The sequence below is a fragment of the Euprymna scolopes genome, chromosome 40 (genome assembly GCF_053919585.1).
Source record: "Euprymna scolopes isolate OS-2025 chromosome 40, ASM5391958v1, whole genome shotgun sequence".
Taxonomy (NCBI): domain Eukaryota; kingdom Metazoa; phylum Mollusca; class Cephalopoda; order Sepiida; family Sepiolidae; genus Euprymna; species Euprymna scolopes.
In genome coordinates, this window is record NC_136521.1 from 30751290 (window position 1) to 30773309 (window position 22020).

General features: G+C 34.9%; 1 protein-coding gene across 2 annotated transcripts in view; it reads left to right on the forward strand.

Annotated features, from left to right (window-relative positions):
- The window catches only part of LOC145265460 (uncharacterized), a 317648-nt gene that overhangs the window by 275157 nt on the left and 20471 nt on the right, over positions 1 to 22020 (forward strand). For both annotated transcript variants that reach the window (XM_080121322.1, XM_080121323.1), the window contains 4 exons: positions 8249 to 8391; positions 13499 to 13614; positions 16813 to 16959; positions 17624 to 17723. In XM_080121322.1, coding sequence (XP_079977448.1) covers positions 8249 to 8391; positions 13499 to 13614; positions 16813 to 16959; positions 17624 to 17723 — 506 coding nt within the window. The remainder of the gene's footprint in view (positions 1 to 8248; positions 8392 to 13498; positions 13615 to 16812; positions 16960 to 17623; positions 17724 to 22020) is intronic.

Sequence of the window (22020 nt, forward strand, 5' to 3'; positions counted from 1 at the left end):
TATTTTTCACTTGTGCCATTATGTCTTATTTGTCCACTTATTTGTGCCATTTTTACTTAAATTCGTTATTATGATTTTTATATTTTAGTTTTACTAATAATTTCAAAATCAAATATTTATCATTTTTATCATTAGTACCAGCAAAAAAAAATTAAGTTGACTTTTTTTAAATTTTTTTTTTTCTAAGAATCCTTTTTGGAATCGAAAATTAGTCTTAAAATTTTCTGATTTCAATACCCCCAATAGTTCTGATTTTTCTGATTCTAGATTCCAAGTTCGATTAATTATCACAATATAAATTATTATACAGATTAATTCATAATTTAGTAAATTAAAATCTTTTTTAAAATACTTCACAAAAGCCAATTTATATAAATAAAACTACATGTATGTATATCTGTGTGCGTAAATTTTAACTACTGGTCATATAACACTGAAATTAACAGGAAAGAGTAATCATACACCAAGGATGGTTTATAACCAGGGTTGCGGAGTCGGAGTCAGGAGTCGGAGGTTTTGGCTGGAGTCGGAGTTGGATTTCTAAAAGTACAAGGAGTCGGAGTCGGAATTTTTTATCTGACTCCGACTCCAATGAATTTATTTTTTTACATGGTTTTCCTGTTTGGTTTTACCATTGTTTTAAATTACATTTTCTAACCAAACAAGGCGCATTGCCACTTTGCTGTAGGGGGCTGCTATCAAGGATCTAAGTTTCAGGGGTTCTATGTAGGGAGTTTAGCAGCAAGATGTCTGTTTACATTACACTTGAACTTCTGCATGTCAGTATAGTTAGGGAAGCAGGAAACTGGGAGAGAATTCCAAAATCTAGCAGTTCTGGGGAAGAAGCTATTAGAGTAGAAGGCTTTCTTACACCTAGGGATTTCTACTGTGTAGGGGTGGTACTTTGTTGCTTGTCGGGTTTGTCGGGGGTATTTTCATCAAGGAGGTACAAGAGCTTGTAGTTCCTCAAAGCATCCACCATTAAAATACTTGTAAAACAAGCAGAGGGATGCAACATTTCGTCGATGGGACAGGGGCTGAAGCTTAGATAACAGTTCAAGACCTATCAGGTTGGTGACTCTCTTTAGAACACTATCCAGGAGCGAGAGACTAGTAGCAGATGCACCAGCAAAAATGTGATGCAGTACTCGATACATGGGTGGATGGTGGCTTTGTAGAGGTACAGGATACTTTCAGGCATAAGTAACTTTCAAGCACGGTAGAGAGCGCCCATTTTCTTTGCAGCAGCCTTGGCAATGATCTCAATGTATTTATTCCAACTCATGTTCCCTGTGAACGTTAAGCCGAGGAGTTTGAATGGAGGACTTTTAAGTAATGTATCTTTAGCCATAGCTATTGGTGGTTGATAAGGTTTCATGTAATTATTAAAGGAAATGAGCTTTGTCTTGGCAGCTTTGGACGTTACCATCCATTTCTGACCCCATTCCACTACAGAGTGAAAGTCTTCCTCTAGGGTTGCTGCCATTGCCTTAGATGTGTGCTCATTAGTTTTCCCCACGTGCCTACTATAGAGCGTGATGTCATCAGCAAATATACCCATGTCAGAGACAATTTTATCCAGTAAGGATCAATCCCTGACGTACACCTGCATTTATATTATATTGTTTGGGCGTCCGCCTATCGAGGACAACCTGGATTCTTCTCTCATTTAAGAAGGATTTAATTATGTTAAGTATTCGTCCAGTAATACCATAGATTTTATTTTCATGAGAAGACCATCATGTCATACCCTGTCAAAAGCCTTAGATATATATAGGGTTACTGTACCCCCCCTCCCTTATTCAGTGCTTGGTATATACGTTTAGAGATTACAGTTAGAATATCTGCAGTAGAACGGCCTTGCTTAAATCTATATTGATGGTCAAACAGAAGTTTAGCGGGTGTAAGGTAGTGGACTAGAGCTTGATTAATTAAAGACTCAAATATTTTGGCGAAAAGCGGGAGGAGATTAATTGGGCAATAATTTAATGGGTCAGTTCGTTTGCCAGAGATTTTGTAAACTGGTACCACAGAAGCAATATTCCAACTGTCAGGAAAGCAAGATTCGGTAAGACATTTGTTAAAGAGTTTAGAGAGAACTGCAGCAACCTCAGCGGAGCATTTTTTTTATAATAGCACAGCCGGCATGAGATCAGGTTCACATGCTTTTGAGGTGTCTATGTTTTTTTATGATATCATGTACTTGAGAAGGGGTGATGTTCAGATCATCTGGTGTGGTTTCTGTCCACAGAGGAAAATCAGGGAGGGAATGGTTTGCTGGGTCCAAGGTAGAGTTTGAAGGAAAATAATGGGCAAACATGTTAGCTTTCTCAGTTGCTGTGCAAACAACCTTATGATTGTTGGATAGTGGGAGAATTATTGATTGCTCATTATTTACTACACTATTGTAGATTTTCCAGAAATCATGAGTTCCTAATTTCTGCGCTTCAATGCATTTCCTGGTGGTTTCAGTATATTCACTCTTAGCTGTTGCTGCTTCTTTCTTACAATTACTTCTAGCTTCTATAAATTTTGTTTGTTTGTACAGGACTTATGCTGGATAAATCTACAGTATGCATGTTGCCTCTGAGCAAAAAGTAGAAGTAAACCATTGGGTAGAGTGGGGTTTGCTTTAGAACTTCCGTGTAGGAACATATGCTTCAATTGCTGCTTTGAACTATTCAGTCTCATTTGTGCACTATTCTGCAGGAAGAGAAAAGATATTTCCCCATGCGATCGCTAATGGCATCCCAGTCAGCCTTATTTTAGTATGTTGTCGTTTTGAGCAATGGCTCTTCAACTTGAAGTCGAGAGTTTAGAGTGATTCTATCATTATCACAGCATGATCAGCATTCCTAAGTGGGCAACCAGCATTTGTTACACGATCCTCAGGGTCTCTTGTCAGAAATAGATCCACAAGTGAGGCTTGATGGTCCTGGCGATCTGGGTGACGGGTCGGGAATGTTACTGTCTGTGTCAAGGAATGGGATATAGCAAAGTTATGAATGATGCTAGTAGCTATGTCACTGAAGTTAGAGAAGCCAAGCAAATTTCTGTGGCGGGCATTAGAGTCACTAAATACATGTATTTTGGCACTAGTGTCAAGGGAGAGTGCTACATCTATGCTGTAAGAGACATGATTGATTATAGTACAGTCCTGGCTGGATGGAGAGCAATAAAGAAAATAGAGGTAGTTAACGCTATGTTGTAAATTTAGTTTAAAGCACATGAAGGCCTGGTCACCTGATTCTAGTTTAGATTCCCTAGACATGGGGAGGGTGTTACAAATATAGACTCCAAGTCTGTTCCTGTTAAAGTCCTTACGACAAAGTGCAAGATAACCAGACATGTTAAAGGTTAAAGATGTTAGAGGGGATGGAGAAGTGCAAGTTAGTTTTACTTAGTGCTAAGATTTCTGGAGAGTTTGCTAGGAAAAATTATTCTACATCCTCTAAGATAGTTCTAAGTCCTCGGATATGTGTAAATACAAGCCTCAAGGGAGGAGATGTGAGTGTGTGTCTGGTTTAAACATTTTTTTTGGATTGATCTGTCATTTCATTCTATTTAGTAGTTTCAGATCTAGATTGAGGTGCTAGGCAAAACGCATGTGCATAGGCACCATCATTCAACACAAGTAGACCATCAGCCGGCTCCTCATCCACAAGAATGTGGTCTCGGGAACGCCCACCAGAGATCAGTGCAGAGTGCCTTTCCATGCATGACCTGGCACTACAAATATCCCGATATTACACAACTGATGATAGAACAGCCGCTCTAAGCGCTATCAAAGGGCTTCTGTACTGTCAGTTGGAAACAGCAACCAGCAACTGCCAAACCGGTACCCTCAAACTTGTCCGACAGGAGTGGCCCAGTCCAATCATGTTAGCATATATGGTAAATAAGCACCCCCAAGATGCCGAGTTATAGGAGAAGGGAATAAGGCAAATGTAGGGGACGGCATTCATTGCCCTAGTTAGGAAACAAGGTTAAGCACTGGGCGTCTCTAATGAGTCCTTGTGGCTGCACCTCTGCTCCTGGCTAATAGGCAAAGAAGGAATATGGAGTATAGGTAGAGTTATCTATTTTATAGATATTGTAGGTTAAGCTAATGCATCCCTTAGCAATAGAAATCTATAGATGTTTAGTATTTATCGATTTTGAAAAGGTCAGCCTTCTAAAGTTTAGGGCCGGAAGCTAAACCCTCCTCCCAAAGTACATGCAAAGTATGTGATTTTATATCAACTTGGGGAGAAGAGCAATTGGTTTTTTGTCCAGTTGAAACAGGAGAGATTATATACTTACAAAAACACAGCATTAATATACAATATAGATATACAGGGATTTGGGGAGGATTTAAGAGTATAAGGATTTTTAATGCTTCTCATGCAAAACAGACAGGAAGGCGTCTTGGAGGCAAAGCATTATCCTTTTAAAGCAGACATTTAGAAATAACATTTGTGCCAGTTATTTTAGTAACATGCACCAGTAACAATATACATGTGGCCAGTATAGGCCTTATATTTAAACATTACACTTAGTCATAAAATGATAAATTATGATTTCCAGAAAGAGGGAAGCAGTATAAGTAAATAAGAGCAGGAAAACAGGTTTGGTGAATAAGCAATAACTTAATTGCTTCCTAAGCAGTGGTTTGCACAATTTAGCTGTTTTTGTATGGTTTTGCTTTTATTTTTGGAGATATCTCATTTTTTACTGTAATGCTTCCACTTCATCAAGATATTCTGGTCTGTCAGATCACTGCAAATCCTGTCTGGACAGCTGTTTTGGTTGTGATGTCACACAAGATCAATGAAAGTTCTGTCTTTGAGTGGGATAACTGTAGATTACATTGGATAACAATCGGATTGTAATCTGAAAGTTATCCAGTGGAATTGCCAAATGGAATTTGGCAATTGGATTAGTTCAGGATCAATCCGGAATTACAATCATACTTCCCTCACTCAAAAAAATAATGGGCATAAATCAATAAGAAGCAACCCATGGCACTGTAGCCTTTTATAGCTTCTTCCTTTTTTTGTTTACAAAGAAGTCACCACTTATCAAGGCCCAAAGGTCACTCGAGGATAATGGTTAATGAGTGTACACAAGTCAATGACACAATATCATAGTAATTGTTAGTAGTGGAAATTTGGTAAATTGGATTACTTAAGAAGGTGGCTCATCAAGAATTTGTTTATGTTGGACTTGAATATGATCAAATTGTAGTCAGCTGGAAAGCAGGGAAATGGAACAGAGTTCCACAGGCATGCAGTTCTAAGAAAGCAGCTTTGTTCATGGAATCTACGTTTAGGATTAGGCACAGAAAAAGAGTGGGGGAAATTATTGATAGTGGTTTCAATTAGACGAGTGTTTTTCATGAAAGTTTAGCGAGGGGGGGGCATAGATTGGAGCTCAGACGGGCGCCTGCCATGAAAATAGTGATAGAGTAAAGACAGGCTCGTAATGTCTCTCCTGTGGGAAGAGGTTGCAGAGAAGAGAAAAGGGCACCCCCACCAAATTACGAAGTCTATTTTGAACTTCGTCGAAGTGTGATAAAAGGTTTCCAGCAGTTCCTGCCCAGATATGACAACAGTACTCGATCTCTGGATGTACCTGACTCTTACTCAGGTAGAGGATTGCATCAGCAGTGAGATATCTACTAGAGCACTAGATATCTACTAGAGCCCAGAAGCTTGTCAAAACATGGAGCCTCCCCAAGACGAGAGCCATTCATTTCAATTGATGCCAGATAAGAGATCAGAGCATTGTGATAGGGATAATCCAGAGAAGGCCCTAATTTACCTCATATGTGCTTCTGGGTTGCACTTGCTTACACCACCGCATTTATATTTGCCCTCTATCGCCCCCACAACAGCGGAGTTACTATCTTTAAGAGTATATCTGACAAAATTGACCACATCATGTCTGCTCATCATTCAGCTAACATTCACATTTGCGGTGACTTCAATGTCCATAATGTGGAATGGCTGACCCACTAGAACAAGACAAATGATGAGGGGAGGTTCTGTTATGATTTTGCCATTGCCTATGACCTCACTCAGATTGTTCCATCCGTTTGCCCAATACTACCGGTCAGTATGCAAGCCTTCTAGACCTTTTTCTTACAACTTCCCCTGAGCTATGTTCATGTTCCATTCTGAACAAGGCTGCATGCACGGTAACGGAAAAGGCGGAACTGCTGTCCTGGCGATTGCCTCTAACTCCACCTTAGAGCCAACAAACAACTCTCTCCCAAATTTCCCTATGAGGACTAAAGCCACATTAGATGATGTAAAAATCACCCTTTCTCATGTCTGCGATACATGATACAACCAAATCCTTTGACAAAGTCTGGCACAAATGGCTGCTAATGAAAATTAAATCGTACATTATAACTGGATGTATACTAAATATAATTAGATCCATCTTAGACAATAAAAGCACACAGGTTGTCATTGATGGACATACATCCAAGCAGCATAACATTAATGCAGGAGTGTCTCAGGGGTCGATCATTGGACCATCATTATTCCTGATATTCAAAAACGACCTCACTGATAATATTGTGTCCGAGATGGGTATATTTGCTGATGATACACTGCACTATAACATGTATTAGGGAAGAAAAGATGTAAATAAATCTAAGACAATGGCAAAATCATTAGAAAATGACATCCAGATCATAGGTGAATGGGGACGCAAATGGATGGTAATATTTAATGTTAGGTAAACTAAGCTGCTCTCCTTTAACAATTACATACACCTCTCAAACCGCTTATATCGATGAAAAAAAAACACCCTACCTGAGAATTCTACCTTTAAACTCCTTTTTTGGGACTATTTTACCATATTTAACTTTGTGGGCAATATAAACTGGAACAAATACATAGAGGACATTGCAAAGACTGCTGCAAAGATGGTGGGTTCCCTCTATCGAGCTAAAAGACTACTCACACCCGAGGGTATCCCATACCTCTACAAGGTCACCATTCGCTCATGCATGGAGTGTTGTTGCCACATCTGGGCTGGTGCATTTACCGCTAGTTTCTCCATCTTGGATAGGTTCCAAAAAAGAGTTTTCAATCTAATCGGTTCCACTTTATCAACTAAGCTCCAGTGCATCTTTGTGCCTGTTTTAATGGAATGTGTTCTGATGAACTCATTGCATTTGTACCCTGTACATATCTCCGACAAACCTGTTTAGTAATAAAATCTCACCCTTTCACTGTTGAGGCCCCTAGATGCCAAAAAGCTTTCTATTCTAATAGTTTCTTTCCTTGAACAGCTGGACTGGAATTTCCTTCCTGCTACCTGCTTTCCTGGTCGTACTAATATGCAGAAGTTTAAATGTAACATAAACCGACATCTTGTTAATCTTTCCTAGACATGGTCTCAAAAAGTAGCCTTTTTCGTCCAAGTGGTGATATGACTTGTTAGGAGTTAACGTTAAATAAATAAAGCTGGTAGAGTGTATATGTGAGTATATTTATCAAACAAGTGAATGTTAGACATAAAAAATGATATACATGAAAAGTAATTATAAAATGCTGAATAGGTGTGGGAGGTTGGTATATGGATCTGCAGAATAGATTTCCACATAGTGGTCAAGGAGTCGGAGTCAGAGTCTAAGATATCAAAGGAGTCGGAGTTGGCATTTTAGGAATTTAAGGAGTCAGAGTCGGACTTTCACCATCCGACTCCGCAACCCTGTTTATGACGAATAAAATCTTTGTTTAATGGGTTAATAATGCGTACAGAAGTTGAAATGCAAAATATTCATTTCAACTTGCCTACATATTTGTATTAGTTTGCACATCTGTAAAACTAATCATAACTAAAAGTGGTTTAATTTTAAAACTTTAAAAATTCATCTGTTGGGTTACTTCAAATGGTAGAGAACACGGCTGGAGCGGTAAATGAGGGAATATCGCCAGAGTGATAAATGTTTTTGTTTCGATTCTAGCTGATGGCACCCAAGTCATTTTTCTTTTCTTTTTACGTTTTAATCAATATACTATATATTAGATACAATATAATATTCAGTAAAAAAATTGCATCTGTAATAATAAATACGAAATCTGCATGAATTAAAATATATTTAAGCATATTTTACGACTGGCAAGTGTACTAATATTTCGTATTCTTTGCTGAACGACTTTCAGTTTGAAACAATCACTGTGTAGAGTTGTTATTTGTGGATGCTTTTGTTATATTTCTATGCATATTTTAAAACTTTATTTTTTTTCAGGTTTTGTGATTGATGGGGGCCACACTGTACAGTCTTTTGGTGCCCCCAAAATTCGACAGTCATTACGATCGGGTTTGACATGTGAGAATTACCCTCTCTATTCTCCCTTAGAGCAAATTCTTGTACGATTCATCATGGAAGATGTAAGTAAACTGGGATACTCCTCAGTAACCCCTTTTTTTTCTTTGTTAAAATTATTTAGATCATCATCATATCTTATGAATCCGGAGATTCTGTTGTTGGCATTGGTTTCCCCGATATTTTTATAGTCAGAATCAAAATTCTTTCTAGAAAAGACATTAGGATTTATAGGGTGGAGGTGACATGTGAAGGTTGCCAACATTCTAAGTGAAAGTGATTTTTGTGGAACAAACTTAATTCGAACTTGGGACACTCAGGTCGTACTCGTTAAACACTTCACCGCCCAAAATTATTTAGATAAGAATGATTGGTTTGTTTGTTTTACAGCATATCAACCCTTTTCAGGTTATTTAATGCTGAATCTGGTCATTCCTTGTATATTCAAGTTCTTTATATCTTCAAATATTTATTTATGGTCTTCTGTTTGGTGTTTTGTAAAAAAGAATTGTTGTTTTTTACTTTGCAGAACATGATTGAGTTTTGCATAGGGAAAATAAAAAGAAATAACATCAGTGTTTGATGCATTTTACATCAGGAGATCGGTATCTTCAAACAACCTGATCTGGCAGCACGAGTGAGATGAGACTAAAACTGTAAATACTTGTATCGATCAACGATTTCCAATTTTGTACAGATCATCCACAACAAAATTGGTCATTATTCCAATATTTTATGAAGCAATTTAAGCTCTCTATAAACAATTATTAAAATTTTGTGAAGTAATTTAGCTCTCTATAAAAAAGGAATACTCGTCCCTCTATAAAAATGAACAATGGAAAATTTGATTCAATTTTAACATATAACAATAAATAATAATAATAAACTTTAATAATAATAATAATAAGAAGAAGAAGAATAATAATAAATAATAATAATAATAAACATTTTCATTTGTCACAGGCATTTAAACTCTCTATCGGTTTCAACTTGAAATAAGCATTTCATCTTGCAATGGCGATATCATTAGAGCCAAAAATCAGCAAAGTAATTTCAAACAAACATAGACAAATATCACACTGAAAACATGTAAAAAAAAATTAAAGTAGTGATAGAAAACGAACTGAATGCTCCCTTTTCATTTGCCTGACCCAATCGTTTATCACATTAACTTGGTGTACGTGTTGTGGGGACGTTTCTGGAATGGTTGTTATGTCCTGGGTACGGCAACCATCTCCTCAATATAGAAATGATAGCCACATCTGGTTTAGATCAAAGGATTTGATATGACGTTGGCTACGTCTATTTGACAGGTCTTCTCTTTGAGTTCTCGGTATCATTATTGGCAGGGCCCATTAGCTGAAAAGTGCACACTGTATAAAATAAGTAATAGACATATTTTCTTTTTTTATAAAAATATAAGTTTATTTCAGTTTGGAGGAGTATTTTCTTTTCCAGACATTATCTCATCTGTTCTTTTCCCTTCAGATATTATCTCATCTGTTCTTTTCCCTCCAGACATTATCTCATCTGTTCTTTCCCTCCAGACATTATCTCATCTGTTCTTTTCCCTTCAGATATTATCTCATCTGTTCTTTTCCCTTCAGGTATTATCTCATCTGTTCTTTTCCCTCCAGACATTAACTCATCTGTTCTTTTCCCTTCAGATATTATCTCATCTGTTCTTTTCCCTTCAGATATTATCTCATCTGTTCTTTTCCCTTCAGATATTATCTCATCTGTTCTTTTCCCTTCAGATATTATCTCATCTGTTCTTTTTCCCTTCAGATATTATCTCATCTGTTCTTTTCCCTCCAGATATTAACTCATCTGTTCTTTTCCCTCCAGACATAAACTCATCTGTTCTTTTCCCTCCAGACATTATCTCATCTGTTCTTTTCCCTCCAGACATTATCTCATCTGTTCTTTTCCCTCCAGACATTATCTCATCTATTCTTTTCCCTCCAGACATTAACTCATCTGTTCTTTTCCCTCCAGACATTAACTCATCTATTCTTTTCCCTCCAGACATTAACTCATCTGTACTTCCCTTCCAGACATTATCTCATCTGTTCTTTTATCTCCAGACATTAACTCATCTGTTCTTTTCCCTCCAGACATTAGCTAATCTGTTCTTTTCCCATCAGATATTAACTAATCTGTTATTTTCCCTTCAGATATTATCTCATCTGTTCTTTTCTCTTCAGATATTATCTCATCTGTTCTTTTCTCTTCAGATATTATCTCATCTGTTCTTTTCCCTTCAGACATTAACTCATCTGTACTTCCCTTCCAGACATTAACTCATCTATTCTTTTCCCTCCAGACATTAACTCATCTGTTCTTTTCCCTCCAGACATTAACTCATCTGTTCTTTTCCCTTCAGATATTATCTCATCTGTTCTTTTCTCTTCAGATATTATCTAATCTGTTCTTTTCCCTTCAGACATTAACTCATCTGTACTTCCCTTCCAGACATAACCTCATCTATTCTTTTCCCTCCAGACATTAACTCATCTGTTCTTTTCCCTCCAGACATTAGCTAATCTATTCTTTTCCCATCAGATATTAACTAATCTGTTATTTTCCCTTCAGATATTATCTCATCTGTTCTTTCCCCTCCAGACATTATCTCATCTGCCCTTTCCCCTCCAGACATTTTCTCATCTGTTCTTTGCCTCCGGACAATTTCTCACCTGTTCTTTCTCCTCCAGACATTCTCTAATCTGTTCTTTTCCCTCCAAACATTTTCTCATCTGTTCTTTTCCCTCCAGACATTATCTCATCTGTTCTTTCCCTCCAGACATTATCTAATCTGTTCTTTCCCTCCAGACATTATCTCATCTGTTCTTTTCCCTTCAGATATTATCTCATCTGTTCTTTTCCCTCCAGACATTAACTCATCTGTTCTTTTCCCTTCAGATATTATCTCATCTGTTCTTTTCCCTTCAGATATTATCTCATCTGTTCTTTTCCCTCCAGATATTATCTCATCTGTTCTTTTCCCTTCAGATATTATCTCATCTGTTCTTTTCCCTTCATATATTATCTCATCTGTTCTTTTCCCTCCAGATATTAACTCATCTGTTCTTTTCCCTCCAGACATTAACTCATCTGTTCTTTTCCCTTCAGATATTATCTCATCTGTTCTTTTCCCCCCAGACATTAACTCATCTGTTCTTTTCCCTCCAGGCATTATCTCATCTGTTCCTTTCCCTCGAGACATTAACTCATCTGTTCTTTTCTCTCCAGACATTAACTCATCTGTTCTTTTCCCTTCAGATATTATCTCATCTGTTCTTTTCCCTTCAGATATTATCCCATCTGTTCTTTTCCCTCCAGACATTAACTCATCTGTACTTCCCTTCCAGACATTAACTCATCTATTCTTTTCCCTCCAGACATTAACTCATCTGTTCTTTTCCCTCCAGACATTAACTCATCTATTCTTTTCCCTCCAGACATTAACTCATCTGTACTTCCCTTCCAGACATTATCTCATCTGTTCTTTTCCCTTCCAGACATTAAATCATCTGTTCTTTTCCCTCCAGACATTAGCTAATCTGTTCTTTTCCCATCAGATATTAACTAATCTGGTCTTTTCCCTTCAGATAATATCTCATCTGTTCTTTTCTCTTCAGATATTATGTCATCTGTTCTTTTCCCTCCAGACATTAGCTAATCTGTTATTTTCCCTTCAGATATTATCTCATCTGTTCTTTTCCCTTCAGATATTATCTCATCTGTTCTTTTCCCTTCAGATATTATCTCATCTGTTCTTTTCCCTTCAGATATTATCTCATCTGTTCTTTTCTCTTCAAACATTATCTCCTCTGTTCTTTTCCCTCCAGGACTTTTCTCATCTATTCATTTACCTCTAGACAATTTCTTATCAGTTCATTTCACCTCCAGACATTATCTCATCTGTTCTTTCCCCTCCTGACATTATCCCATCTGCCCTTTCCCCTCCAGACATTTTCTCATCTGTTCTTTGCCTCCGGACACCTGTTCTTTCTCCTCCAGACATTCTCTAATCTGTTCTTTTCCCTTCAAACATTTTCTCATCTGTTTTTTTCCCTCCAAACATTTTCTCATCTGTTTTTTGCCTCCACACATTTTCTCATCTGTTCTTTTGCCTCCAGATATTTTCTCATCTGTTTTTTTGCCTCCAAACATTTTCTCATCTGTTCTTTTATCACCAGACATTTTTTCATCTGTTCTTTTACCTCCAGACATTTTTTCATCTGTTCTTTTGCCTCCAGACATTTTCTTATCCGTTTTTTTTTCCTCCAGACATGTTCTCATCTGTTCTTTTATCTCCAGACAGTTTCTCATCTGTTCTTTTGCCTCCAGACATTTTCTCATCTGTTTTTTTGCCTCCAGACATTTTCTCAGCTGTTCTTTTATCACCAGACATTTTCTCATCTGTTCTTTTACCTCCAGACATTTTTTCATCTGTTCTTTTGCCTCCAGACATTTTCTTATCCGTTTTTTTCCCCTCCAGACATTTTCTAATCTGTTCTTTTATCTCCAGACATTTTCTCATCTGTTCTTTTCCATCCAGACATTGCCCCATATGTTCTTTTCCTCCGGACATGGTTTCATCTGTTCTTTCCCCTCCAGACATTTTCAATCTGTTCTTTTACCTCCAGATATTTTCTCATCTGTTTTTTTACCTCCAGATATTTTCTCATCTGTTTTTTTACCTCAAGACATTATCTCATTTTTCCCCTTCCAGGCATTAAATCATCTGTTCTTTTCCCTCCAGATATTTTCTCATCTGTTCTTTTCCCTCCAGACATTTTCTCATCTAATCTTTTCCCTCCAGACATTTTCTCATCTGTTCTTTTACCTCCAGATATTTTCTCATCTGTTTTTTGACCTCAAGACATTATCTCATTTTTTCCCCTTCCCCTTTATCTCATTTTTTCCCTTTTTTGACCTCAAGACATTATCTCATTTTTTCCCTTCATCTGCTCTTTTCCCTCCAGATATTTTCTCATCTGTTCTTTTCCTTCCAGATATTTTCTCATCTGTTCTTTTCCCTCCAGACATTACCTCATCTGTTCTTTTCCCTCCAGACATTATCTCATCTGCTCTTTTCCTTTCAGACATTTTCTCATCTCTTATTTTCATCCCAGACATTTTCATTTGCCATTATTCTCATTCCAGACTTGTTTTGTCTCCAAAAACTTCAATGAAGAATGCAAACAATACCAGAAGAATCCAGAAAAATACAAAGACACTGTCTACCTGAAGAAATATGACCTTCCAGAAGAAACTTACTCGTAAGTATATTTTGTTACACATAGCCATTTGTTGGAAGGCTAATCCCTAACTCTCGACAATATTTCTGTAACAAAATCGTAAAAAAATAAAGTTCTTTATAAACCACAATAAAATGTATTCACTGAAGTGACTTATATCGACAGTTAAAACAGTTTTATAGTGAAGGAAGAATTAAAATAAGAAAGTAATAGAAGTTGACCAACGAAGTTCTTCAATCAGTATATTTATATCAATTGGAGATAGCCTGTTTAGAGTCGGGTTAACTGGGCCAAGAGAGATGTTGGCACCTGGAAGCTATTTCTATTCTTCATTTATATATTAACCGTGTTTCTTTTCCTGGTTCTTTTCCACGTTTCTCGTGCATAATTGTGGTTTGTTCATGTTCATAAAATATCTATCGTGTTTTAAGTTGTTGACAAGAGACAATGCATATCTGTCTCTCTCCCTCTCTCTCTCTCTCTCTCTCTCTCTCTCTCTCTATATATATATATATATATATATATATATATATATATATATATATATATATATATATATAATAATTAACTAACAGATTTTTGTGGAAATTCTACAGCGATTTTTACATCAGCCAGTATAATTTGTTAAAATATTTCTTTTTAAAATAATAAATGTCTGGCAAAGTCAATACTGATAAAATGTACCTGTTTATTTGCATTAAAATAATTATCAGTCTTAATTTTTTTTATATATTAAAGATAATTAGAAAATTAAAAGAACTAAACAAAGGTATAATTAAACAAGAATTCTATATATAAATAAATGTGAAATTTTTATTTATTTATCACTTCTATATTTATATCAAAATGGCTCACTGTTATTTAAATCAATAATACAACTTAATACTTTGAAATGGTCTATGTATAGTGAAGAGAACATTCCGAGAAAAAGCTATTTGCATGCATAATTTTTAAACAGTTTATAATCAATAATTGCTTGGTGTTATTCATTTACAATTTTATTGTCCTATTTTTATGCAATATATTTGTTGATATTAATTAATTAAAATGATTTAATAAAAAGTATGAATTACCAAAAACTTTCTTAAAATATTGTTCATTAGTTTTTGAGATAGGTAATGTAAATGAAAAATAATTTCTTAGCTAGCTAGAAAGATATACCAAGAGGCATAGGAGTAATAATAAGAGTTCATAGAGAAAAGGGGAAGGTGACTGTCTCTCTCTCTCTCTCTCTCTCTCTCTCTCTCTCTCTCTCTCTCTCTCTCTCTCTCTCTCTCTCTCGCACACACACACACACACACACAGTGTCTCCATCTATAATATGTGATCAAATTTTTAATAAAATTCTGCTTAAAAATAAAACAATAAAGAGGAACCGCTTCTTTCCTCATTTCATTTGCACATTAAAATAATCTGTTGAAAAATCCAACAGATTTCCAAATATGTCCTTATTTACTTTTCTCTCAACTGCTGGATAAAAAAATGAGTTCTCCACTCCTTGGATGCTGCAAAAAGGAGCATGCTCCTTTCTATAAATCCCAGTATATAATTTTAAAAAGAAAACACTAGATAAATGGATAGTCCTTAATCCGCGGAGTTTCGAAGAAATACTTTCCTTCACATTAGAGGTAGGATTTAGCAAAATGCGGGATCGGATTTTGCCTGCAAAAGTATTAAATGAAACTACAAGTAAGTAATAGATCTTACTTGATAACAAAAAGTATTTTTTAACATGTTTTATTAACTACTTGTTCTTATTATAAGCTCTATTTCCTATTTGGTTTTATCAGGCTTTTACATCTGGTTGAGATTACTTTATAAATATTAATTCTTTAATATTTATAATTTACTTTAGTTTTGCCATCTTGGATCATTTTGGTAAACTTAACTGTAATTCTTATATATATATATATATATATATATATATATATATATATATATATATATATATATATATATATATATGAGCAAACAGTTAATGAAATATGTTAAAAAAACACTTTGAAATGAGTTAAAAACATATTTAATCTGAAAAGGAAACACTAGATAAATGGATAGTCCTTAATCCGCGGAGTTTGAAGAAATACTCTCCTTCTCATCAGAGGGTAGGAATTAGCAAAATGTGGGATCGGATTTTGCATGCAGAAGTATTTGATGAAACAACAAATAAGTCAAAGATCTTACTTGAAAACAAAATAAGTTAAGCAGAGGGAATATGGTAAAGAAAAAGGTGATTACACATTAATGGATAGTCTGGTGGAAGATAAAAATTCCAGTGACGGTAAAATCCAAATGTAAAACTTCAAGAAAGTTAAAAGAATTTCCATTTGTACAAGTAAAATCCAAGGAAATCCCGTAATTGGAAGAAGATGGTCCATAATAATCCAAAGGCAGAAATCCATGGAATAATTCACAAAAATGTGTACAAGGTGTACAAGGTTTTTTAACATATTTCATTAACTGTTTGCTCATATTATAAGCTCTATTTCCTATTTGGTATTATCGAGCTTTTATATCTGGCTGAGATAATTTTATAAATATTAATTCTTTAATATTTATAATTTACTTTAATTTTACCATCTTGGATCATTTTGGTAAATTCAATTGTAATTTTCATTTTATATATATATATATATATATAAAAGAAATGTTCACATCTTATGAAGCATATGTATAAATATTTATAATAGAAATTGAAACCAAAAATGATGCAATTTAAAAATAAAAAATTATATATTTTTATATTCACTTTCAATTTATAAAAATATCTTCTGTGGAAAAAGACTTTTTCTTTTCTTCCTTTTGTTGGTATTCATCGGGTGTGGGGTGGGGGGACAAAGCTGAACTAAGATATTTCAGTCGATTGGTTTGACCATATTTTTTGGTAAAATGAGCTTTATTGCAAAGAACTTGAGATCATATGCAAACTGTATTGCTTATCCACATTTCCATAAATTAATTTTCCATATACATATATGTGTGTGTGTGTGTGTGTATCGAGTTCTATGCAATAAAGCTCATTTTACCTTACAAATATGGTCAAACCAATCAACCAAAATATCTTGGTTTAGCTTTAATAATGTATTTGTGTCTATATTTTTACTGAGATGTTGGCTTGCTTATCTACATTTTCCAAAATTATTTTTCCATTTTATCTGAAATTTTATTTCATATTTATGCGTTTTTTTGTTTTTTTTGTTTGTTTTTTGTTGTTTGTAGTGCAATCAGCCATAGTCTGAGCCGCTTTGTTAGTCCTGAAGGATTATTTAACACGGATTTGTGGGGAATGGATTATCCGACTATACAATCTCTGGTGAAAAATGCCATCGAAGCTTGCTCAATGGACAACAGAAGACACCTTTGCAGGTAAATATTTTATTGGTTTTTTCCTACATTTTAATTCTCATCACTAACTGTTTATACATACATACATGCATACATAAATAGAAAAATAAAAAGGAACAAACCGAGTTATGTGTTCAACAACGTTTCGTTTTTATTTCGAGACTGGTTGATGAACACATAACTCGGTTTGTTTCTTTTTATTTCTCTATTTTGTTGGAGTACTATTTCCGTTATTCTCATCATATGCATACATATATATATATATATATATATATATGTGTGTGTGTGTGAATCTAGACAAGCAAAGAAGACGTTACCCAGGCAACACCAAGTAGTCCTGCTGATCCTCAATATAAATGTTTAACTGCGATTTCAGGAGCAAAGTTTCTTTCCTAGAATTGTCCGTCTGTGCAACAAAATACTGTGAGGCTGCTTCCCAGCTGACTATAACATTATCGTTTTCAAGTCTAATGTAAATAAGTTCTTGATGAGCCGTCCTTTTAAATAATTTAACCCTAAATTCCACCATTACTGATCATCGTGTCACACGCATTAATCCTTATCCTAGAGTTGTCTCCAGGGCTTAATAAGCGGTGATTCCCAAGTAAAAAAAATTCTTCTCCCCCTACTCCCAAGTATTGCCAAAAATGTTTACCTGTTTCTGTTTTTTTTAATTTATTTCCAGATCCATCTATTTAAGCGGTGGTGTCACGTTACTTCCTGGGTTTGCCAGTCGACTCGAAGCTGAACTTTGCAAGCAACTTCATGATAGTTTAATTATACAGGTAAGAAAAAGAAATGACTTTATTCCCTTTTACGAATGAAATAAGTTCATGGAACTTCTGCCATTACTAGTCAGTGTTTGTGCTCGCAGATCAGGCTGTACAGAAATACGGCTTTCTTACCTAAAATGCACCACATTGTCCAAATCTTTGGTTATAATCAGCTAATGTACTTCCTAACTTCCGGCATGGGTGCTACCGGAAGCAATGACAAGGCAAATCAGTTCCTTCGCTTTTATTGTGCTTCAGTACTTCTATTGTGAAGCGATTTATTGAAATAAAATAGAAGAAAAGAACATTATTGAAAAATATACAATAAAAAACACAACAAAATTATACAGATAAAATGAACACAATACGTCTTTATTTGCATTTTTAATAACAAAATTTAAAAAATAAAAGTTTGTATTTTAAATTCTATAAGAAATATGTTTATAAAACATGCTTGTTTGTTTTTTTTTGGAGGGAGGGGGTTAATTTTTGAAATAAAAGTTTTTTATTTGAATTTATATCATAAATATATGTTTATAAAAGTATAAGAATAAAATTATTGAAATTAAAATAACAAAATTTCAAACATAATAAAAAAAAAACGTATCCAATACATAGTATTTCCAAAAATAATTTTAAAAGATTTTAAAAAGTGTTTTCAATAATTCTTTAAAAAAAAATTTCAACAATTCTTAATTAAAATAAGACTAAAAAAAACTTTTCAATGATTATTAAATAAATACAAAAACAATTGGAAAAACGTAATAAAAAAAAATATGTGCGTAGGGGAGATATAGGTGTGAGAGAAAAAAGTGAAGGAACTGATTTGCCTTTTCATCACTTCCGGTAGCAGCCACGCTGGAAGTTAGGAAGTACATTAGCTGACAATAACCAAATACTTCTTTGCTTTACAAGGATTTGAACAGTGTGAGGATTAATTAGAATCTAAGCTTTGATTTCAAAAGAGGCTCGGATCATCCCAGCATCATCATCATATTCGACTTAACATCCGCTTTACATGCTAGCATGCATTGGACACCTCTAAGAAATTGACTTCCAAACTAACTTATCTCTGACCAGGTCATTTTTTATTCCTCATTCTCTCGTCCATTTTTATTACTTCTCTTGTGTTTCCCTTGGTCTTCCTATGTGAACTGGATCTGTTACCTTAACATCTACTAACGCAAACATTCTCATTCATTCTTTCAAAATGGCCATACCATCAAAGTCTCCTGTTGTGCACCCATCTCTCTATATTGTCTAGATTTAATCATCCTTTGAAGTCATCAGAACTAAGCCTGTAAAAATCATATTACACATCCATCATATCATTCTTTTTTTTATTTCTCTGAATGCAATAATTATTAAAGAAAAAGAGTTTTGTCTTAGTAGCATATCCTAATAAGAAAAAAATTCTGAAATGTTCTCTTCAGTGTCAACTACTCGACCCCTAGCTTCTCCTGAATTTGTTGTTCTTAACAAAGGCAATTCATTCCTATACAAATCAATGCATTTCAAACCACACGCCCCTATCATTCTTAAAGGTTATTTCACATACAAATCCGTGCCCAGATCGGCACTTGCATATCTAGGGCTTCTTACATAACACCAGACACAGCTGGCTCTCACTAAACAATAATACCAATTCTAAAACAAACCTGGCTCAAATTATAACTTAATCCTCTTCATAACTTTATGATGACACCTCTCAAAAGTCTAAATCAAACCGTGATTTAAATAACACAACAATTCCAATTTTTCAAAAAGTTTGACTTGAATCCCAATTTAATTTCTCCATTTCATGACAATGACAATGTTCCAAAATTCGATTTGAATGTTTACTTAAATTCTTCATAGCATGACAACAAATTTACAAAGTCCGACTATTGAATTCTTATTTAAAATTCTTCATAGCACAACGAACACAATTTTCTTTTTAATCCAGCTCTCGAATGCTTGTTTAAAATTGTCCATAACATGTTAACACCAATTGTAAAAAATCCAACTCTCATTTCGATCGCATCAACTTGTCTTCTCACCAAAAATAGCTTGTCATTGAATAAGATCTAATAAGAAAAATAAAAGGATTGACAGCATTCACACGACTACTTAAATTCTGATGTGTTCTCTTCAATGTTAAACACTCGACCCACCCTCTTCTCCCGAATTCGTTCTTAATGTATCCAATACATTCATACGCTAATTCATACATTTCAAACCACACTCCAATAATATTGTATGAATTCATTTTCTTGAGAAGACATTCATGCCAGACTTTGTAAAAAACTTGGGATATATCAAGCGCTACCGGCCTAGCTTCAGCTGCTTTATTCAGCTGCATGGAATATACAATTTTTTTTCATGACAGTGATCGATTGAGCTTCAATCTGTGGTTCCCCTCGCCACTGCAAAACATTCACAACAAATACTGGTCTAGCTACAAGGGCTGTCAACAATTTCCTTTATTCTCTATCTATACCTAAAACTAAACGAAAATTTCATGAGCAAAGTTTCTTTCCTGGAACTATTCCTCTGTAGAACACAATACCGTGGGACTGCTTCCTGCTTAGCAAAAATTGGGAGAGTTTTCTGGGTACAAGTTTTCTGGGTACGAGTTTTCCTAAATTTGTTTATCATAATATGTTTATTATTAATATGTTTATTCTTAATATGTTTATGTTATAGCAGGAAATTCCACAGTTGCATCTTTCATCTGTTGTATATTGCTTTGCTGCTGCGTCTAAAAATATTTCCTTTCCATGAAAGTTCGGCGCAATATTTGTTCAAACTGAAACATACTTATCTCCAACTATTTATAATGTGTAAGATCAAACTCCTTGCTGTTTTGGTTGCAAGGAGATTTTGGTAGAAATACAAGAAGATTCATTCTCGATTGTCAGTCCGACAGGTTCTGTGTCATTTACATAGCCTTTTACCTGTCAGATTGAGGTATTCGTCCTTGTATTCGTCTGGGATGTCCATCCTTTCAGGCTTTGCCACCTGGCTTTCAGATGGAGTAAGTTCATTGCCTGAGGTGCCCTAATTGGGGAATGATGACGAGGCTGTCCAGACAATTTTAATTGGCCAGATTGCTTCTTATAGGTGCTGACTTGACTTTCCATACCTTCCGACCTTGTGTCACATCTTCCTGCGATGGGAAGGCAATAAATAACTACTTATCTACCTGGTTAATGTAGTTTCAGAATATATATGGTCATGGGGTCTATCTCCAAAAGCTTTGTATGAGTTTGTGACATATTTCCATTCTATAGATGTCCAGCATAAATGCAGACCCCACAATATTATTGTATCACCTTTGTTCAAGCTGAAATATATTTATCTAAATAATCTGGTTAATGTTGTTCCAGAATATATCTAGTTATGAAGAGGGGGTTTATCTCGAAAACACTAGTACAAGTCTGTGACATATTTAGATGACACGAACACAAACCTTATTATTGTCTAAGTTACCATAGTTGGTTGAACTTACATAAAAAAAATAAAACTTCAAATTAGGTCATCAAACAAAACAAGATAATGAAAGAGTTTTACAATTGAAATGAATCAGACAACCTTTTTGTCTGGCGATTACAATCACTGGTGAAAGCAGGTGTATGGCGTTTAGCTTTACTGAAAATTGGAAAGATCAAACAAAGAGGTTTTACTAAAAATATACAACCCAAATTATGCCCGATCAATGTACGACTGACTGCTTCTGCTGTTTCTCATATAGAAACGTGTAAAGTTGCTTGAATCAGAAGGAGCTGAATCGGATATTTTAGTCGTGCCAAAGTTTAGTCATACATAAGGAGTTCCACTAAAAATGTACAACTAAATTATGTAGAATTATTTACTCTTGCTGCTGATTTGCTATTAAGGCAATTTGACACAAACGTACTATTGCGTTTGTCAGCGTAAAATATTGTAAAAATCTGTTGTGGTATTATTAAAATAAAAAATAAAATGAATTTACTCACAAGTTTCGGTCAAGAGGGTAAATTTTCGCAGATATATTTTTAGATTCATATAAAAAGTATTTACAAAAAAATAAATTATTTTTTAAAATATTTTCTCTTAAGGCAGCAAGTAAATAGATATATAAGTATTTGTTTACACAATGAACTCATTAAAGACTGAAACAATTTTTTTTTTTCTAATTCTGTGCGCCACTATTTTTTTTGTTTTTTATTTCTTTAAAAATCTTGGTATTTTTTTACGACCTGTCCCAGCATAGTATAAACACCCCCCAACCACCACGTTAAGAATGGCTTTCGAGGTTGGAGGGTGTTTATTCCGAAAGCCGTTCTTA